The following is a 21,797-nucleotide window of genomic DNA, read 5'->3' as shown; positions in this document are numbered from 1 at the left end:
GCTTCAGTTTGGGATATAAACTACCCTCTCATTATACCAGTTTTTCTCCACTCTGTCACAAGAGCACATGCTTTGACTAGATGCCTGGCTTTTTGAGATGAATGCCACCCTGGAAATTGGGAGGAAAGAGGCAAGGCATCACTGAGACAACCACTTTCATAGGAGCTGGTGTTGATATCTCCTAACACAAACCCACTACCTGCTGGAGAAGGCTTCTCCCTTCGATTGGAGGTTCATAGCCCACATTTGAAGGGGTCCTGCTGTTGCAGAGAGCCATCAGGGTGGATGTGGGCCACCCTGTAAAAAGGGAAAGTGAACTCCTTGGCAATGAAGGTACCTTGAATTTCACGGTAATTCCTTGTTTTGGCCATAAGCAGCATTAAAGTATGCGCTGAATTAGCTGTAGAGAGCTTATCAGGGTATCTCTATTTTATGCTATATTGTTGAAATGCCTACTAAAAAGGCAAAAGGCAATCTCAGGCTGGAAACCAGAACGTAGCAAGGGCATGGGGTTTTGCTAAGCCTCTCACTAAGAGCAATGGGGAAAGTGGGGTAGAGGCAGCCTGGCTAGGTTGAAAGCACAGGAAAACCAAGCACAAGTTTCTAGCCTTTCTGGTTGGGAAAACAAACATAAACCTCTGGCAATGGCATGGTAGCACTCGAGGTGGCCACACTCCAAAAAAATACCTCTGTCTTAAAAACTACCTCTAGGACACGGGAGCACTTTGCAGCAGTGCAGGGACAGCAGCATGGGCTGACATGAGCGTAACTGTGCTTAACTGCTTCAGCGCTGAGCAAAGGCAGCCCCTTGTCCCAGAGCCGGGCTGGTGGCATTTAATGGTCCCCTCCAGCCAAGAACAAATAATGCAGCTGAATGAAGATCTGCAGTCGACACAGTGGAAAATAGCACAACATCAGTGCTGACTATTCCTTCACCCTTCAGCTCAAATGGATGAAAGGCTACAGAACTCCGGATTTAATGACGGATATAATTAGACAAAAGGCTTTTGCTAAAGCCTTCCCCTTATTGCTTATTGCTTATTTTGTTTTCTTTTTTTCCCTTTTTGGCATTTTTTGCAGCACGCAGGCTGCTCAAAGCCCTGTGCTTGCTTATCGCTTCTCACAAAATTGCCTGCCGCAGATAGGGGCTGCTCGAGGCAGCCAGGCGAGGGGCTGCCTCGGCGCTCACGGGAAGCCTGGCCCTTCCACCCGGCTCTGCCTGGCGAAACGGGCTGCTGCCGCCCTCTGAATTGCTAATTATAGGCAAGAGCAAAACAACAACAGTTCGTTCTGCTAATGAGAAAGCCAGGCTGTAGCGCGTTTGCAGCTAAGGGCACCCAGGCAGCACCCAAAACATCTCAAGAGCTACGAGCACACAGCACCACTGCAAAGGCAGCCCCGGGAGGGAAAGGAGACGGGGCAGGCAGGGAACTTCCCGGCTGAGGATGCTGAAGCAAAACCAAAGGGCATTTTGCAGACTAGGCTAAGGATGTTACTGCCTGATCTGTTGTAGATGAGACTGAGGGCACAGAGACCCAATCTGAGACACTTTTCTGCCCTGATGAGATGAAGGGGTCTGCTGGGATGTTTGGTGTTTGTTACGTGATGAGTGATGCATCCCGCACGATGCTGTTTGATGCCCCAGGGAGCACAAAACCTGATGCTCCAGCCATTAAAGGATCCTCATGAGCAAAAACGGAAGAATACAGTCCCTTAACGCTCCCTCCTGCTGTCCCATCCAAGGCTGGCACCGGGGCCTGATGGCACCTTTATCTGAGGGAAGAATATGGGAGAGGATCCTCCCTGCTGGGCTTCAACAGGGAAACCGCCATTTGTGCCGGGATCTGGCGCCAGATCAATCCGTGCGTTTCATGTGAGGGGCTGCAAATTTAGGCCTGTCTGTTGGAGCAGCTGTCGGTGTTTCTTTGGTTGTTGCCTCGTCCCATGTACTGGCAGCTCAGGGTCGATTTACAGTCTCTCTGCCCCAGCGGCTGCAGCCTGGGTGAGCAGGGAGGGCTGTGATTCGTGGGGACCCTTTTTAGGAAAAGAGGGTGCGGAGTGACGGCACGGGTCTCTTGGGAGCCCACTATGCCCAAAAAGAGAGAAAAGGAAAGAAAAAGAAAAGAAATCCCAAGGCACTCTTGGGGCCAGAAGAGCTCCGTAATCTCCTCCCAGTGAGCAGAAATGTCCTGATTTTGCAGCATTGTGCATCTGCTCCACAGAGTTTGGGGTCTTCCCTGTGCAGTGGAATAAGCGGCCCTCACGTATTCCCATTGCCAGGCTTGTGCCCAGATTCGCTGCTCAGAGATTTTCACTTGCTAAACTGCAGGACTCTTTGGAAACCCTGAGCTTAAAAATCTGCATAACATCAAACTGGAAAACTCACAGTGGGGGAAAATCATTCATCATATTCATTTGTATTCGCTAATCATTCCTGACAGGGGAGGAAGAAGGGGGAAGGAAGGGGAATAGGGAGGAAGAGACTCTTAAATATTCATCTAAAAATTCAGTCACTTCCTCTGCTGCTGTTGCCCATAAATCACTCAACCGCTCTGTCTCCTGCTGAAGGTAATGTTACAGGTCTCTTCTTACCGAACCGTAACTGTTTTACATCCAACAACCAAATCCCAGCAAGCGGGAAACGAATCACTGACAAAACTCTTCCCTGCTCCTTCCCCCAAGAAATCCCCATCCCTCCAGTAACAGGCAGCTCTGGCTCACTTTGCTTTCTATTTAAACCTCTATATCCCACTGAGAAACAATATTACCCACCTGTTGGTGTCCACCATTTCTGCCGCTGGCCCTCTTTTGTAGACTGGCTCCCACCACCAACCCCACTGAGCTGCCGAACGACTGAGTCACCTATTAAAAAAGGAAGCTGCAAGCTCAGCACCAAACTCCCCGGGCCACCCGGCCAACCACATGTCATCGGCTTTGCTCCCAAAATCAGCCGCTCTGAGCAAACACAGCTGCTGAGCAAAGCCTTTGTGCCGCCGCGCGCGCCCCACTCCAGACGGCCCGCGAAAAGGGGATTGCGCGGTGGGAACCAGGCTCGCCCGGGGCCGCACGGGCAAGAGGGAAAGGAAAAATCCAGCGGTGCAAGATGTGCTGGGGCCTTGCGTGCCCTGTGCCTCGGGGCACAGATGCACGATGCATTCGACTCCCCCGGCCGTGCCATTGCTTGGCCACTGCAGGTCCCAATGCCCAACACCCAAAGGCTGCTAGGAGCAAAGAGACCCATGTCCGGGTGCTTCTTAGCCCTGGGGAAATTAGGGGAGGAAATAGGGGAGGCCTGGTAGGGACTCTGTTTTCCAACTCTTCGCTTATCCTGCTTTTAAATATCCCAAGCCCCAGCCTAACAGCTGCTAGGTGAGCAAGGCCGAGAAGGGATGGAGGCAGACTGACATGGAAATACTTCTGCTTTCTCGGGGTTGTGGCGCTCCGAGCTGGCGTCTTCCCAGGCAGCTGGGGCATTTCAGCTATTCCCTCCTGCCTGGGGCGGGTCGTGAGCTACCCTGAGTCGGATGATCGCAACCCGCAGGGTCCTCTGCTTCAGGGATGCCCCCATCCTCCTCCCTCCACGCAACCCATGTGTGCCGAATCACACCAAGACTGTCCTCTCCTGGCCTTCCCCCCGCCAAAAGGGGCTCCTGAACACTGGTGCCGCCAGTGGAGCTGGGCTGGGGGGATTTGCACGGGTGGGTAAGCGCTCATAAAAGCTGGCTGAGAAACCAGCGCCGCCGCTTAATCCGGCAGCCCGTTGGCAGTGCTCGGTCAGCGGGGAAAGGTTCAAATCTCTGCACCCTCTGCCCGCGCGCTGATGGGCTGGGGCAGCCCCCGGGAGCCGCTCCTGCAGAGTTCCCACCAGCGGGAGGAGATGCTCGGAGGCTGCCCAGGGGCGAGTGGTGCTGGCGAGCATGTGGGCAGTGATGGTCTCAGGAGCGCAGGGTGCAGGTGCGGGCTTGGGGACGGGAAGGCATTTCCGCTTCTGGCCTTGCGACCTGCTCTTGAGGTTCCAGGGAAAGTCAAAATGCCAAAATTTCCAAAGGAGGGGGGAAAAGAGTGGAGGAGGCAGTGGCAGGGAGCACCTGCTGGGTCTTGGGCTGCCTCCAGGAAAGAGTGAGGACCAGCAATGCTCTGAAGCGCCCGGGTTCGCGCCGGTGCTCCCTGGCTCCTGGATCAGACTGGGCTCTGTTTGCAAACCACAGTGTTTCCTCTCATTTTCAGTTCCATGAAGGACAACAAGGATCTGAAATTCAAGCTTTTCTTGCCAGGGACTGGCCAACTATGTGGGAGACTAGCAATCATAAACACCACCTTTTTTAAAAAAAAAATAATAATAATAACCTACTTTTTGATCATTTGGGTCTAAATCTCTCTCTCTTTTTTTTTTTTTGGTATAATTGCATGAGTAGCAAACAAACCTTAAAAGTGAAAAACTGAGATTTTCACAAATTCAGCTAACCATCTCAGGTTTAAGAATACCACTGGTTATAGTCAGATTTCTAACAAAAATGGTATGGATCAACAACACTTTTTTTCTGATTCCAAACTTCCATGAGTAGATCTTGTCCTTTCAAATAAGTTTGGACAATGATGTCTAGTACAATAGATCTCTGATCTGGAGCTGGGGGACATCTCTCGTACAGATCATAAATAAAATTACTAATGCACATCCAAAAAATACAAACCACTCTCTTTTAGACTACTTAAAGAAAGATTTTGCAGAGTCTGCAAGCCATATGTTGCAATTATGTGAACAGCGCTGGCACATAGAGCTAACATATGAATTCGAAAATGGTAAACTGTCTGCAGTGAAAAGTGCCAGAACCAGAGGAAGGTGCTACGCAAATAAGTACAATAAAATAACGCAACCAAAGAGCAGCTGCGGTGAAGAGGAAATGAGATTTAAAATATTATTTCATACTTTAGGGATTGTTTACTAAATTCTAGCCAAACAATTAACATTTTTCTTGTGTATAAAGTCACATTTGCAAATCTGGGGAAGGAAAATACAGCTACTGAAGACTGTCTTCTTTCCAGCACTAGACTTTTAAAATAAAATCTCTTTACAATTTCCATCACCTGTAAACTGATGGTTCATGGTCTTTAGTCACTTCTGCAAGCTTTTTTGACCCCTTAGCGCCAGCTGGACTTTCCTGTGCAGGGGGAATGTCACCAACCCCAGGTACTTTAAACAGCTCCAGAGGAGACTCAGGAATATTGAGCCTCAGACAGAGACGAGTATCTGCCCCGAGGCAGTTCAGGGCTATTTTTGGACTTTGAAAAAATCCAGGAATGTGCAAGACACTATTCCTGGTATACAAAAAAATGCCAAGAAGCTTCACCAAGTGACAGCTGTCGGTGGCATTGCTGGCTGAGGACGGCCTTCCTGAGTGGGCCAGCTGGTGTTTGGTCGTCTCTCCTTGGAGAGGACCTTAAGCATCACCCAGGGCAGCTCCCCGACTTCTGGGATACAAAGAGACTAGACAAGGCGGACGCGGCCCCCACTGCCAGCTTGGAATTGCCTCTTTCTCCATCTCTCCCTGCTGTCTGCAACAGGTTAATAAATGCTGAGCGGACGTTTAATAAATTGTTCCCCCAGGCAGCGTACAGCTGGGGATCTTGGAGCCCAGCGCTGCCCTCCGACATGCTGAGGATCATGTATCACACCCTGCTCATGCTGGCACCGTTCTCGTAATGTCCAGTAACTCTTTATCTATTATTTGTACAGGGAGTTTTCACTGAAATGATGATAAACACATGTGCTTGCCACATAACAAGAGCTGTTCCTATTTCTCTGCCTCTCAGTTTCACCCAGCCCTGAATGCAGGTCGCAGTTTTAGCCCCAGCCCGCTGCAGCACCGGGCGCTCTACCTGCTCCCGTCGACCTCAGCATCTCGGACCCTGCAGACCCAGCCAAGCGCCGGGCAACAATTTGCGATAGCGGCTTCCCCCACCCCTTTAAAAAAAAACTAGAAAAAGCGACACAGAGCTGTCCACCGAAATAACCTCTCCTGGGGAAAGGGCTTTTTGGCGTGCCGGGAATACCAAGCCTTTTAAGGGAAGCCCTCTCTGACCACCGCCGAGTGATACCTTGGGAATGTCAGCGCAGCCATGAACATTGCAAGCATCGCTGACTGCATGTCCTGTGCATGGCTGAGACAAGGAGGAAAGCCAGTGGGAAAAGGAGTGAGGAATGCCAGCAGCAGGGCTGCAACATGGATTTTTAATCATTTTTTTATCACGCTGTGGCATTTGCAGGAGTCAAGGGGGGGGAGCTGCACTAAGTGGGGGACTGCATCCGCACCACATTTGAAGGATCTCTGAGGAACTGTTGAGACCCTGCCCTTGTTTTCTCTTCTTATCATGGAGTTTTCAATCTATTGTCAACTCTTTGTCATTTACAGCCAAAAAATGTTAATACTCTTTTAGAAGAAACAGCCACAGCCAGAAAAAAAAAAAAGCAGTATTTTTCAAAGAGAAAACCCTAACCCACTTGTAGTGACTGAGTTCCTCCAGCTTTTCTGTTTGTCTCTAAATGAGGCAAACTGCCACTGAGAATATGGGGGAGGAGAGAAACAGCTAACTTCAAAAGAATAAAATACCATTTTGTACAGTACTTCATGCAAAAACGTCTACTACCGTGTTCAGACCCAGACCCAGGTTTTTTGCCAGTGCGGAAGTATTTTATCCTCCTTGACAACAGGGCTAGGGCATCCTGGCCCAGTTTCCCATGAAGGAGGCTTCTGTATCCTGTGAAATGCTGTGCCTGTTCAAGGGCCAAATAGCCCTTGAACTGCACCTGTCTCATGACATTAGCATGGGTTTTGCATGTAAACCCAAAACTTTTCAGAAAAGAACTAGAGAAGATCTTGTAGGACTAGAGAAGATCTTGTTCCAGGAATAAAACTATTCTAAGTCCGATGGGCATGAATGTGTGTCCTAGGAAATTCCACCCTTGCTAGATCCTTTAATTGCCACTAATGGATTATCTGCAATTTTGCCTGGCAAGAACAAGGGTTTTCATATTTTGCCTCTTCTCAAGAAGTGGCATCTGTACCTGAGAGACCAGCTCTACCTCTCTTTCCCCATATCTTTTTTTTCTAATAAAAACCTGAACCTACTTCAGATATTTTCCAGCAAAAATTTGGGTGAAAATTAAAGAATGAGAGGGAAGTGGGGGAAGTCACAGAACCCTGTTGTTCTTATAGCAATCAGGAAAACGTGTGTCTCAGAAGGAAACACTAACAACCACTGAATACATGAGCAGAAAAATCCTGCTTTCAGCTCAGGCTGTTGGGGCCAGGCACTTGCACAGGGACAGTGACAGAATCAGGAGATAGACCTGGCGTCCTGACTCTTGGTGGCCCATGGGGCCTCTTGGCCATGACGCAGACCTTAGAGCTAACTGGCTTCAGCAAACCCGTAATCAGGTATGAGACAGGTTTCTGCTCCACCCTACAGAGCTGTGCAGGTTTTTGGAGCCGTCTTTCCATACGTGAACAGAAATAGGAAGAGGTATGACCATTTTAATGCTGTTAACCTGGCAGACCTCTGGGCACTCCTGAAGACCTTTATCTGGCTGGACAAGTAAGCGGGAATAACAAAAGGGTTTCAATAAGCGAGTGTGACCGGTCCTGAGCAACTTTTCTCCCCTTGTCTTGGGCAGGGACTCTGTTTCCCTCCTGGAGCAGAGCACATGGATGATGCTCAGGGACCTAAACACATTTCTCACTTTTCCCTTGACCCTGGAGAGAAGAAATTCCTGAACAAATCCTAGCCTGCCTCCTAGTCCCTAGGGATGTAAGAAGGAGCAAGAGTCATTTCCCCCTGAAGAGTCCCCATTTCATTGCCTACTGCGTTGTGACCAGTCCTGATATTGATTTTGATCTGGAAGAAGTTTCCCCCTCGCCCCTATAGTGTCTGTCTGGCTTAGACCCTCTACCCTGTTCCTGGCCGCAGAGTCCCAGTAACTCACAGCACCTCAGGGGGAGAGAGAAGAAGCTGAGGATCTGGCCTCATGAATTTAAGTCTCAAAGCTAGAAACTTGAATGTTTTGGGGCAGGGGAGAATCACCCACGTACAAAGCTCTGCGCCCACTTTGAACATGCCCAAACACCCGAGACAACAGTGCTCAACTAGACAGAAGCCACAACCCGTGGTGCAGAGAGAAAGTATCTTCTGTAGTACAGACTGGGATTTACCAAGCTCTGGACCAACAAAATCCTCTGCTTTCCACGAGCTGCAAATGCCTCTTTCATACTACGAGGCACCGAGCGTCCTCATTTGCTCTGTATTTTAACATCAGTCCAAGGTTCATGTTCATGCAACACTTCACCCCATGCTAACCTACCCCAGAATTACTTACAGAGAGGTCTCAGTAGTCCCGATAGTTGTGTCGCACTGTAGGCAGTCCCAGTGGAAAACTATGTGAAACTCAGGGCCAGGCAGCCTGTAGTGTATCCTATGGGGAGCCCTGCTCCGCTGTCCTCACCCTCGATCCTGTTCACTGGCTCTCAGTGGTCTCGGGCAGCTGGTTTTATCACCGAGCACTGGGCTATGTTGAGAGGATGAACCACATGGTCTATTTTTAGGGAAGAGTGTAGCTGCTATCCCATCAGGCTGAGTCAATCATGAGTTCTCGCAGTCCTACACAGTGGTGGGGAAAGTCTTGGGGCCTGGCTTATTTTCAGAACTTATTCATTCAAAATACCCCTTCTGTAATTCAGTATGGGACTGGGGATGCTTCCAAGCGATGGTGCAAGCAGCAGAGGCATTTCCCTGACTCACTGTCATGACCTTAGGCTGTGATAACCGCCGCTTGGCTCCTTTTGGCTCCTATAACAGCCAAAGTTTTAAGAGAAAAGCCGGGAAGGTGGCAGGTATTAGTTACATTTTCTGGTTCCTTATTTCTTTTCCAATACAAGTGTTTTAGAACATGTAGGTTTAGGAAAGAGAAAGTAAAATGAAATATGTGTACAAAGAAGGACAAACAAGCTACTTGCTTCATGATGCTAAATCATAAAGCAAGGAGTTTCTCTCATTAAAAAAGCATTTCTTGTTCATTGAGTTTATAGATGTATACACCCATATATGCATATTTGCACACTTGCCTTTCATTTTTGGAAAAAGACTCTTTGGATAAACACCCACAGCAGCTATTATTTCCCTCACTGAGGCAAGAGCACCACTAGACGTGCCGTCTGGGAGCACAACCTGTCAGCAAGCTGCGACCAGGCAGGAATCACCTCCTTCCTTGTACTCCCTTCCTCCGTTAATGGTGCGGCACTGCAGGGAGGTGCTTTAGCCAGTGTTTGGAGAGGGGATAATAATAAAGCGCTGAGCCCCAGAAGGCTCTTGATATCCTCAAATCTCAGTTGGGCAATGGATGCTATTTTTAGCAATTTAATGGCTTGTGCAATTGTGTGACAGTGCTTGGGACCCTGGCCTGGCCCTGTTAATTTACAAATACAGCCACAGCGAATGGCTTGGAGAATTGGGGCTTATTTTAACAGTCATTTTATTTTAACATCTTTACAAGACCGGGATAGCCATTTGGCCAAGGGCAGGAGAACCCAGTCTGAATCAGACCCTGTTGCTCTCTCTTTCAGTTACTTTTTGGACACCTTTAGGGAGCTTAAGCTTGAGTAAACCACTATGGGACGATGGACGGAGATGTGGCTTTGCTGTGTCAGTACCAGAAGAGTAAATACAGATGCCATCATCGCCTGGAATAAAGCACGCGTTCAGAGGTGCTTAGAATCGTGAAACACGGTGGCAACGGCAAGACACCCATGTTCAGTCCCATCCTGTTTGTACCCTGCCAGGCAATGCACATGCACCACAGCACCCAAAACTGGCCATTCCCAATGCCAGACAACATGGGCCTATTCCCAGTATCTACACTGCATTTGTGGGGGAGGGAGTTTAGCTGCAAAGAGCTGTGCTGAACCAGACATATCTGTTTTAGATAGTAGCACAGAAGCCACCTTAGCCTTCCCGTGCCCCGATGCACCATCAGTAACGGGGGGTGAGGGTACTTCCTTCGTTCACCCCAAGCTCTTTCTGCCTCTCTTCAACGTGTTTGTATGGCACCTAGCGTGGGGAGGCCTTTGTTTCAGCTGGGCTCATTGGCACCCTGGTCACACGAAGATCTCAGCAGCGTTGTGCTGAGGAGGTGAAGAGGGATCCTGGTTCCCTAAGGGACTCTGTGCTCTTTGCTCCAGAGGGCCAAGCAGCTCATGGGTGCCAATTTTCCAGTTTGAGATTTTGTGTTTCTTGGTTCCCTCCCACTGAATACTATTGTGAAAGATTTATGGAGGGTGTTAGGGAGGGCCACAAGGATCCTCCTGCCTTCCCTGCGAGTCTCCAGGCATCACTCCCTGGAGAGGACGCTACATGTCAGTGAGGCTACAGATCCGCACGCCACAGGGAGGTTTCCCCTTCAAAATCACATCACATCCAGCATGCATTGAATGGCATCGTGTCACATCACATCACATCCAGCTCTAGATGACCATCTGCTTTCATCAGGCCTCCTGAAAGGGCCCAGCTCCTCCCCACAGTAATAGCCTGGTTCCTTTAGATATGCCAGGCAATGAATTACTGGCCCCCCGCTGAGGTGAGAGTCTCTGCTAAGCCCTGCATCGAGAAAGACTATCACCCCTGCCTCTGAAATAGTCTCTTTTTCCTTTGTTGCTTCTTTCAATACATGAGGATCACAGAAAAGAGCTAAATTAGACTGAAATTTAACCATCCATAGGAAAAAAAATGCGGCTGCTCTTGTTACTACTGCATGCCGAGGAGGAGACTGTACAAGGGGTAAGGGTCGGATGCAAGCAAGGCGCTGCTAACAGTCAAAGAGGTGCAGCCCGAAGTGCCCCAGCCTGAGCATATCCAGCTGATGCAGCGCAGGAAAGTGAAGGATGTTGTTAGGCAGATGATAGACAGGTCCTTGATTGCCAGCCAAGCTGTGAGTCAGAGGGCTGGGAATGGCAAGTGTTGTCATATGCACCCGCTCAGGTGGCAGGGTTATTCATGAACAGGGTGGCAGGGGAGAGTCAGCAAACACAGCAGCAGGCAAGGAGCAACACGCACAGCAGAGCGGGTCTTATTTATTTCATAGGGGTGGAAGGACACAGAGGCAGAAGGTGAAGGGCAGTGCACATCAGCGCAGTTAGCAGCTCCCAATGGTCATGCATACAGTGTCCTTGGGACATGTGCGTGTCTGGCAGGAACGCATAGGGCACATCCATCCATCCATGTGGCTCTCTCTCTTCATCTGCAATGTATATTTGTCCGTCTGTTTGTCTAGCTATACCACACAACATACATGCACATGACTGGTGGTCTGTGTCATGCATTCATACTCATGGTACCTCTCTCTCTGTCTGTCCATCTCCCTTGCCCTCTGTGGAGGTCCTGATCCTGCTATGGGCTGTGTCTTCCATGTGTGCTCCTGTCAGTGTCTTGCAAGCATCTGCCTCAGCTCCTCAATTTCCCCAGGAGCACTCCCATGCCAGCGTGCAAGATCTGAGCTACCTGACAGGTCTACAAAGCCCCCAGGGAGGTGTTTTTCTCCTCCTGTCTGGAAGACTGCAACTTATTAGAAAGCAGGAAAGGGCCTGAAAAAAATCAATGGGGCATTGAGTCTTTCTGAGAAGCGCCAGGAGTGTGACAGGAAGAAAGAGCGTGCAGGGAGAAATAAGCAGCCCAAGGGATGCGAGTCTCTGTAGCGGAGCGTAGCTCTGCGCCCTCACCCGAGACCAGGCTGACACCTCCCAGGTGCCGAGAATAGAAGACAACAAGAGCTCAGCAGGGGAAAGGCTCTTTAGGTTAGATCAGACGAGAGGTCTCTGTTATGCATGCAGAGACTAGGACTTTCGGGAAAAGCCAGACAACGGGACTAATTTATCTGTTTTGATTCCTGCTGCCTTTAATTGTTCATCATCGTTCAGGCAGGGCAGGGCTGGGAGTGAGCGGAGGGTGATCAGTCCCACACGATGGAGAGAGGCACTGGTCCTGCCCTTGGCGACCGTGTGGGAATGGCAGGGCTGTGAACCTTTATACGTTCCCACAGCAGCCCATAAAAGCTGCTTGTGACCCCTGGACCCCTGACCGGCTGTCACAGGAGGCTGGAGAAGGTGCAAGGGGAAGGAATCTGCTACTGGCTTGTTTTTGCCCCATTTTTTGGGGGGGGAAACAGGATGCTTTAGTCGGGGGGGGGGGCAGATGGATCCCATCTTTAAAACCACAAGTTTTCTTCCTGGCTGAAGCGGGGAGGCATGAACCACTGAGAGCTGGATGGATTAGCTCGTTACAGGAGACCCAACATTCAATTCCCTCTTGTCACGCTCATGCAAAGACACTACTGAAAGGGAAATGAGCTTTTGAGAATGATTTCTAACTGCAGGAGCCTGTATCACTGCGAGTGCCAGAGCTGCCTCGAACTCAGAGCCACCTGGGACTTTTCTCTTAAATCAAGGGGGTTCCCTGGTACTGGCTGCCGGGTCCCAGGCTGTGGGGAGACCACAGGTGACAACCTCCCTCTGTCTCTGGGCCTGAGACGTGGTGTCCGGCAGCTGCTGTAACGGCGGCGTACAGACTGAGGTCGGGGTTGGGACTGAAGGGAGATGACTTGGTCGTCGCTAGATGGCACCGCACCCCCTTGCAGGAGAAGCTGCAGGTGCTGCAGCAGGCGGGGGAAGCCAGCCATCCCATGCCAAGTGAGCATTGCAATCAAACGCGACTCTCCCCGCATCGGGGACAGGGGAGCCAACCGCGAAAGACAGGCAGTGGGTTGTTTCTGTGCTCTCCTTCGCTGCCTCTCCTCTCTGGGCTTCGGAAAATCCCCATGGGTAGAGTTTCAAATGAATGCAGAACAGCGAGGGGGAAGGGGAGGAGGGAATTAAATGCGTTTTGGAGGCAGCTCTGTAATTTGTAGTCGCATCAGACTCCCATTTTATCTTTGCACGGCACTGAGGTAACATCCTCGTGTGCCCTTCAGCTGAAAGCACTGAATAATGGAGCTATATTAATACACGCATGCAGAAGCGTATATATGTGTGTGAGCCAGGGGAATGGCATGCACACACACAAGTCCCTCTCTTCTGTTTCTTGGCTGCGATTCTCATCTCCCTCGTTGCCAAAATTCATCTAGTAGTTAATTTTTAAATCCAGTGTGCTCAAGAGACTGCACCTACAGTAAATTAGCTGATGTCTTCTGCTGTTTAATATTAAAGGACTCAAGCTTTCCACCATTTCCCTTTGGGAAAATGGTTTCTTGATTTACCACCTTCCTTCTTAGGAAGTATTTTGCTATACTGTGCAAATCTTCCACTGCGCAGTTTAATCTCATTACTGCTAACTATAGCCTCTTGGACCCTTTTAATCAGTGACGTCCTTCGTGACAGCTTCCTCCAGATCATCTGGGATCCTCGGTGTGGCTGGGGATGTTGCCTGGTGGGTGATGGTTTAGCTGCCTGGAAGTTGGGCTTTCTAAAGGTGTGTAGTCAGCCTTTCCCTCTGAGCAGTGCTCAGGACTCCCTCAGTGTCCTGGAGATGACTGAGCTGTGTCTGGATGGAGGTACAGCAGCTGATGCTTTGACTGCACATGTCATTATTCAGCAGTGAACCACTGCACGGACATGCATTTGCTGATAAGCCAAATGCCAGGCAGCAGAGCTGTGTTGTACACTGTCAAGCTGCTGTCATCCGTACCACTGAGGCCCAAACTAGAGCCTGAGAAATGTCTTCTGTGCTTAACTTTATAACAACATGTGGCTTCAAACCACCCAGCACACTGCCTTCCCTGTTCCACGTCACTGTATCAGCTGGGCGTCCTGGGAAAAGGCCTGTGGGACTGTCCCTGGGAGATGTCAAGGAGGCTCCTGTAGCAGACCTGTGCTGCTCACTGCTGGGCACGTGGAGTACTGATCCCTCTCTAACTCCATGTGAATGACCAGTCAGAGCTCATGTTTAGGTTTGGACAAGTCTTGTCCCAGAGGAGATATGGGACAGCTCATTCCTGGACATCTTCAGGAAACATTGCAAGTCCTGTCTCCGAGCAGATCCAGAGTTTGCATCAGAGGTAGCTGTTGTGTTCCCAGTATCCTTCCTGGCTGCGTTTGCCTCTCCAAAAGGACCCCACACACCAAGTGGAGTCTAGCCCTACCAAAGCAGTGGTGCCAGAGATGATATGAAGTCTTTGCTATTGCAATGGCTTTGACTCAGGGACTAGAGAACAGTGCAAAGCACTAAGATAGACAGTGATTCATCATTCGTCAACCAGAGAAAAAGATGTCCCTAACGGTGTAAAAGGAACAAGGCAGCTAATACCGTGACCCTGTTTAGCAAGATAGCATGGTGACTTCACATGTTTTGATATTAAAAAAAAGCAACATCAACTCTGTGGAAACTTTAGGTCCTTCATCTACCTATGTACTCATATGAGATACTTATTTCCCATATAGTTGTGTAATTAAATACAGCGTCTCAATTCCAGGCAGCATGTGATTTTTTTTCTTGTGTGAAAGAAAAGGAAGAAATGGAAAGGAAAAAGAAAAACCCTAGACAGCTGGATACGGGATCCCCGGATTCCAGATCGAGGTCCAAAGCAGGCAGGGTGGTCCCCTTTGTCCCAAATCCAGCCATTATGGGATTACAAGAGAGTTTTTTCTTTTTTGTCCCAAATCTGTGAAACATTCCTGGCAGCGAGTTTTGGTAAAATTCAACCCTTTCCCACGCAAGGCTTCAGCTTGGATATCTCACTGTTCACAGATGCCTCTTGCCTTGAAATATCCCTGACCTGCTGTAGTGCCAATGATATCATATCATTAGGGATCACTTACATATCCTATCTGGAGCCAAGGATGGTGTCTCATACACTGCTGCTGCCAAATTCAAAAAGGAGTCCAGCCAGACTCCTCAGTTAGGTACAAAGAAGCCTCTCCCTTTCTCACCCTCAGGACTGAAGTGCAGGGAGAAATTACTCATCCCAAACTAAACATGGATGTGTTTCTGCCCTTGTGTTTGATACGAACTATTTTTAAATGCTGGAATAATAGCACAGGGAGAGTCAACATGGCTCTGTGGACTCATCAGTGGCCCAGACCTGAGCCGCTTTGGGATTTGCCAGCTCTGTGCAATGGGTGGATCAGCCCGTTTAGGGCTGGAAGGAGTACAGCTGCATTTATGTGGCCGTCTGCTCTCCTCATTGCACTCCCTATCCTCGGCTGCACTCCTGCACAGCCGTCCCTGGGAGTACCCGTGTGAACATGCAGACAGGGCCAGAATCGCTCTGCCAGTCTCCACTCTCCATTACAGGTTAGGTGGGAAATACAGCTTCCCCCACAGACCAAAGATGCCCCTTCCCAGTTGCAACTACAGAGCTGGCACTGGAGTGGCGATGATGACCAGGAACCAAAATAAATCCAACTCACAGTTTCTGCCCATGGCTGAGTCAAAGGCTGTCTCTGGCACTGTGGAGATGATCGCCTGTCTGTTGCTGGCGATCTTCCCTTCCTGTGCAGGAATGACAACAGGTAAACAGTTAGATTCCCATAAACAGTTAAATTCCCATAAACAGAGGAGAGGAACCAAGCAAAGCCCCAGTGTGGGGAAGGCAACTGCACCAGCAGGTTTCCAGAGGTGAAAGTGGCCCTTATGTTGCCTCCATGTATTGGGCTTGGTTTAGCCTTTCTCCCTATAGACCTAACCATGGCCTTGGCTTTGCTGTGTTCTCTCCAAGCACAGTGCTTCACAGGCCTTTGGGCATGGCCTCCCTCTCTTTACAGAGAGAAGCAGTAATTTCTCTAACCACCTAAGATTTTCAGGCCACCGTTGCTTCTTTCTCTTTCTGGGTCAGGTTTATCCTTTTATTTCCTTTACCAGTCCCCAAAACAATTTCAGTTTCTCAAGCCCAGTAATGATCAAAGTTGTCCTTCACTGCATCCCTCATGAAGCAACCAGACCCTCCTGTGGAGCATTAATCACTGGGGCAATACCATACAGCAGTGAGATGGGTCTGGCCATGTCAGACAGGATCTTGCCCAGAATTAATATTCCTGATGATAATGACTTCATGGGACTCTCTTGTTTGCTTGATGTAGGTCCCTGTAGGTCTCTCTCCCATGTAGATGTCCACTCCTACTAATTCCTTCACTCCAGGGGTCTTGGATCACTCTCCTGTCATGTTTACTAAGACAAGGGCTGCAGACCACAGACCTGTGTGTGCTTGCAGGTGATGTCCTTTTTGCTCACGGCTCACAAGAGAACAGGGAGACAGATGCTGCGCAGCCTCAGTTAAGTGCCTGTCCTCAGGGGCACCCTGAATACGTTCCTCCCACCCCATTTCCCGGTTATTAGAGGAGGCATCGTTGCAAGGAATAGTCTGTTGAAAATATGACCTGTGCTCCTGATAACAGACAGCATTAAATCACTCAGAGCTGGATGGGATTAGAGATAAACTATATCTGAGCACAGAAAGAAAAAAGGATGTTTGGAGTGAGAGGACTGGGTCAAGGAAATGTGTTGTTGTGTGTGGTTAAAGTAACAGGGCTGGAAGGTAGCTTAAGCTGTAGATGGCATTATCAATTTGTTTTTGCTGGTAGATGTTGCCTGATTCCAGACAATATTGGCTGCTTGCATGAACTGACACCATTTCCATCTTGTTCGGTGCTTTATTATTTAACAGTAGAGTCAAGTCTGTCTTTCACTCATCACAGCAAGTAGTACCCTTGTTCCACTGGACACTGTGGTGTTACAGAACCTGGTGCAAGGGAGACCCAGCATGTGCTTGGAGACCTGGTGATGTGTCTGCCAGCTTTTAACAGCTTAGGAAGAGGGGTACCCTCCATGCCACAGGGAGGCAATGTGCAAAGGGGCCAGTTTTTGGTGGTAGGCTCTCCTGCTCACCTCCACAAGCACCTAGGAGCATCCTGATGGGCAGCTCTGGTATCACAACACAGGTCCCTTTTAAAACTGTCTCTCTTCCCCTAGCTATGGTTGCCATTACACAGGGCTGCTCTCATGCCCAGGGGAAACAGTGGATGGTGAACCACCACCATGAAGCGCAACCATTTATAAGGATGACTCTGGATACCCAAAGAAAATAGATTTTGGGGGAGTTTTGGAAGAAGAGCACTCACTAACCTTTGCTGCAGACTCTTTCCACGTGATGGTGGCAGGACTCCATTGTGCCTTCCTCTGGTTGCCCTGAAGAGATGAAGGGAAGGATGCATCTTTACACGGTTTGCTCTCCCTGCTCAGGGGCTGGATTGTTGCCGTGATCGTAGTGTCAGCTTCCCTCTTCCTCAAGATGCCTTTGGGAGATGCTGTCTTGAGTGGAGCAAAAGATAAAGTCTTACTCCTTGGGGTGGCTTTAGGGGTATCAAAGCTGGTCAGGAGCCCTCTGAGATTCCTCCTTGTTGGGCTGATGTTATGCACGGGAAGGTCCTCCATGGACTTGCTCCTGGACATGTCATTGAGATGGTTTTGAGATAAAGCACATTTTTTCCCCATTGGATTGACATTAGCCTGTGATAGATATCTTCTCTCCATGAGCTTAAAAAAAAAGAACAAAACTCATCAAAATAGGCTCGTATCTAACTACCATAAGAAATCCACTACAGTTTTAATTTCCTACTCTTCTACTGCAAGCATCACATCTGCTACCATTTTAACTCTTAGAGATGAAAGAGTGTCCTGTCACTTTCTGATCTATATTCCCTGGAGTAAATCACAGGGACATGATCTAAAAACACTCTAGACCTTTCTGAACTGTGGCAGAAGTTTCTGTCTTTCCTTTTTCCTATGTGTCTCTCTGATTTCTTCATGGTCAGGTAAGCAAGCTTTAGAGTAGAAAAAGTGTTACCACTGGTTGTCTTCCCTCTTGGGTCAGAGCTGTGAGCTAAATCTACTCATGAACTTGATATCTAAGTCCCATTACAATCAAAAGAAACAGGAAAGTGATTTCCTTACCCTGGGGTATACAGTTGCCTTTAGTAGCTGCTTAGTGTCATTTGAGATGCATAAGGTGTGTTGACAACCCACACAGCCTCCAGCTGCTGCTGCAGCAGGGCAGAGGTGTCCCAGTTGTCACATCTGTCAGCCCAGTATGGATGTCTAGGTGCTTTAATATCTTTGGGTGCCTTCCTTTCAAGCTGAATACTTCCTTCATTTTCTAACCACCAAATCCTCCGTCAGGTCCTAAACCTTTGAGGGCCTTCCATAATGCTCCGCCCCATGATTTATTCAGTCCAGAACAATCTGAAGGTTATAAAAGAAGCTTTCATCCCATTATGGAACATCTTTTCTGTGTGAGTTCAAGTGGATATGTTACAGGGAGGCAAATTCTGACCTGCCCTGAGATATCCTCAGAACAGCACCTGCAATTGAAAAAAAAAGTGCTGTTTTTTTTTGTCTCTAATTGCTAAGAACTGGAACATTCTGCTGGTGGGATGTGCTCTGTCGACTCATCTGAGCCTTTGGCTCTCACCTTCGGGTGTTCTTGCTTTGACATGTTGCTTTCACAGTCCAGGATGCTCTGGTACCTGCAGGGGAGACAGGAGAGAGCAGCTTAAATCCTTTCTAGCCACGGCATTTAGGAAACACTTCCCTTCCCTCCCTCCCCCCATAGTGAACAGGATCTTTCTGTCTTCCTCTATCCTCTGGAAAATATTAGGCCCAACTGACTTCAAAGGCAGTCTCTAAGGGTGAGAGACATGTGAAAAATCCTCCGAAGAGACCTGACTTTAAATCTAATGGGTTAGATCAATGCAGTATCACTGAATCCAATGTGAGCCCTCCCCTCCTCCTCCCATGCTCTGAGGTCAGTGCAGACACGTCCCTGGAGCACACCATCTCCCCAGTGGTAGAAGGCAGAGGATCTGCTGGGGGGTGTATTGGTTGAAAGCGGTGTCTTACTGCATTTGGTGATACAAGGCTTGCGTCCAAAGTCAGGCTTTCCAGAAGGTCGATGTGTTGTTAATTTATTTAGCTTTAACACAATATTAAGGGGTTTATCAAGTCAGTGACTGCCTACCATAACAGTAGTGACAAGTGAGACCGCTGCAGAAGGAAGGAAACCAATTTCCTTCTCTTCCTTGCCGTGGGTGGTACACCATCAGCTCTCTCTAAGGACTCCAGTCAGATAGATGACTTTTACAGCGAAAACTGACTAAGTTCAAGATATTCAGAACTAAGCTGTCCCTAGCGGAAGTTCAAGAGACAGTCTTGACAGCTGCTCTTTCACCCCTATGTTAAGTGAGATGAACCACCGGTACAGTTGCTAATCTTATTTGTTTCGCTCTTGGCAGTGTTGTGGTCTGATCTCAGTTATGGGTTGTAATCGAAAGGGAAATTGTCCCTTAAAGGGCTTGGGTTGAAATATGACTCTCCCTGGAGTATTTTGGTTTGAAGCGGCTGATTAGAAACTGGGAGGGGATGAGAAGTCTACGTCTCTCTTGTCCCCTCACAAGCACCTCTCTCCAAAGTTTGCTGTTTTCCCTTGTGGCACCTTAGAGACTATCAGTATTAAAAGCTTTAATTTCCCACCTGGGATCACTCCAGTCATCAGGGTTGAGGGAAAATTCTTCTATGTGTCATTGCATTTGGGTAGTTTTGTCAAGTAGGTCTGGCTTTTAAATCAGGACTGGTCTACCGTGACTAAATAATGTATAAATAATATATAATAGCTAGATGCACTTAAGGCAGAAAAGTACCTGCCTCTAGCTTAAGACCTGACATGCTAGGGTGCTTTCCTTGGGAAAGACCTTATCTGAGTGAGATCCATCTGTTATGGAGGTGGGAGAGGGAAGAGCCCACCCTGGAAACCCCCAGATCTGATCGCAGATTAACCACTCACCTGGCAACCAGTTCAGAGACAGACACGGATTTTCTCAGAGGAACTGCTCTGAGCTCTGGATGGCTGCTTGGGGAACGGCTCAGAACAGGGAAGGACTGAGCCGGCCTCAGCTTCTCAGCTTTGTCCATGTTCTCTGGCTGCTGGCATCAGAGCAAGAGAGCAGAGAGGTCCTGGATGGAAAGACCCAGGGAGAAAAGGCCAACATTTACCGCATCCATCTCCCCTCACAGGGAGGGTGCAGAAGGACTATGGGACAAATTCTGTCTTTGCTGATATATCTGCAAATCTCATCAAATAAGCTCACTTTTAAAAAGTAAAATGGGGTTAAAGGAGATGCTATTTAAGTGAAATTTCTCCTAATGCAGGAACTGGGTGTTTTTCACCTTTGACTATCAATTCTCTTATTCTCTTCAATCTCCCAGTCCATCTCTATGACAGAGAAGGGGAAAGAACCTGAAGCCTTAGCTTTAAATCATTTAAAAATTTGATGGAAGTTCTGTATGTGCATTGTAGGATGAAATTTTTCTCATATTTCTAATGTCACATAGACCTGAACCAGCACTGAATTCAGGCAGTAACTGGAGGATTAATGATCTCTTGGCCTCTTCTGCCAGAAGTGTTTTTGTTTTTGAGGCTTCAGAAATGCACAGCAGAAGTCTCCAACAGTGGATCTGCAGTGAATGATCTGACACGTGGAAGTACATTAGGTCATCTGGGGTTCAGTTTCTGAATTTAGACAGAGCTCTAGGGACCTACAAGTTATTTGTAATTACTCTCTAATTATTGACATAGGCATACAAACTATGGGATTATTAGATAGATGTACTTAGATTTTGGGTGTATATGTTTTAAAAGCCATGTTACTTGCAAAATATGTTTCACAATCAATTTCTATTCCACTGGCCTAAGTGTTGGACTGTGCCAAGTGCTATTGTCTCCCCTCTCATGCCTTTAAGATATCTGCAGTCAAGATCAGAGGGAAGGAAATGTATTTCTTACTAGTCGCTTCAGAAATTTCCCTTTTTATTTTCCAGGTCATTTCAGCTGAGCCCCGCAATGGTAGGGAAGAGGCAGATTTATTAGATCGCAGTTTCCCACCTCCCACAGTCCAGTGATTGTTCCCTATTTTTGTGGTGATATCTAATCTTAAACAATTCCAGGTGAAGAGCTCTTCAGGGATTTACTTTGCAGCAGAATGAGCCTGTTGGTAGGGAAGTGTTCCCTGATTTTCCATTTATTTCCCCCTTTCCTTAAATACAGCAGGAGAGGAAGACTGAAATAGTCTTCTCAGCCCACCCTGAAGGGTTCCCATAATCATCACAGCATCCCCCAGTTGCTAAGGATTTACAGGATTTTTCTAATATTAATTCATTCAATTTTCTGTGATCTGGGAGGTTTTTTGTGTAAAATCACTTACGTGCTAGAGTGCTTTCTTCCACCCGAGATCTGCCATTTGATAGTCTCCTTGGAGCTATTCACTACCACGCTTCTGATTCCTTCTTCTCTCCCCCTTCTTTACAAGACAGGAGGCAAAGTCCCTTGGCAAAGCTGCAATTAAATATTAAAAGCTGATGTGTGAACAGGGCTAGTGTGAATTTGAGAGCTGGCACTGCAGAGCAGAAGAGATCAGGCCTCCTCCTGGCTCCTGTCAGCCTGTTGCCAATTAATAAAGTCTCACTCTTCCGTACAAAAACACGGGGAAGATTCAGATTCCAGCTGTGGCACTCATAGCCATCTAGATCCAAAGCTAGATTCGGATTTGGGGGTAAATCTGCTGGAATCCGTCTCTCCTTGCCTGTCACCTTGCCTTTCTCTTGCACATGGGTTTTTCTGACCCCTCAGAGCCAGCCACAAGGACCAGGAGACTCCAGTTATCCCTGTTTTTTCCTCACAGTTTGTTAGCCATGCTGTTTATGTTTGGTGAGTTTGG

At 48.3% G+C, this 21,797-nt stretch overlaps 1 protein-coding gene across 1 annotated transcript in view; it reads right to left on the bottom strand.

The window, feature by feature from the left end:
- The window catches only part of XIRP1 (xin actin binding repeat containing 1), a 33,882-nt gene extending 13,887 nt beyond the window's left edge, over positions 1 to 19,995 (bottom strand). Inside the window, exons 1-4 of the mRNA XM_067292533.1 lie at positions 19,868 to 19,995; positions 18,500 to 18,554; positions 17,155 to 17,565; positions 15,444 to 15,525 (exon numbers count right to left, since the gene is read on the bottom strand). Coding sequence (XP_067148634.1) covers positions 15,444 to 15,525; positions 17,155 to 17,565; positions 18,500 to 18,554; positions 19,868 to 19,995 — 676 coding nt within the window. The remainder of the gene's footprint in view (positions 1 to 15,443; positions 15,526 to 17,154; positions 17,566 to 18,499; positions 18,555 to 19,867) is intronic.
- Positions 19,996 to 21,797: the final 1,802 nt, after the last annotated feature.

The sequence above is a fragment of the Apteryx mantelli genome, chromosome 2 (genome assembly GCF_036417845.1).
Source record: "Apteryx mantelli isolate bAptMan1 chromosome 2, bAptMan1.hap1, whole genome shotgun sequence".
In the NCBI taxonomy this organism is placed as follows: Eukaryota; Metazoa; Chordata; class Aves; order Apterygiformes; family Apterygidae; genus Apteryx; species Apteryx mantelli.
The sequence above is the reverse complement of the archived record's forward strand: the minus strand, read 5'-3'. Positions and strand labels throughout refer to the sequence as shown.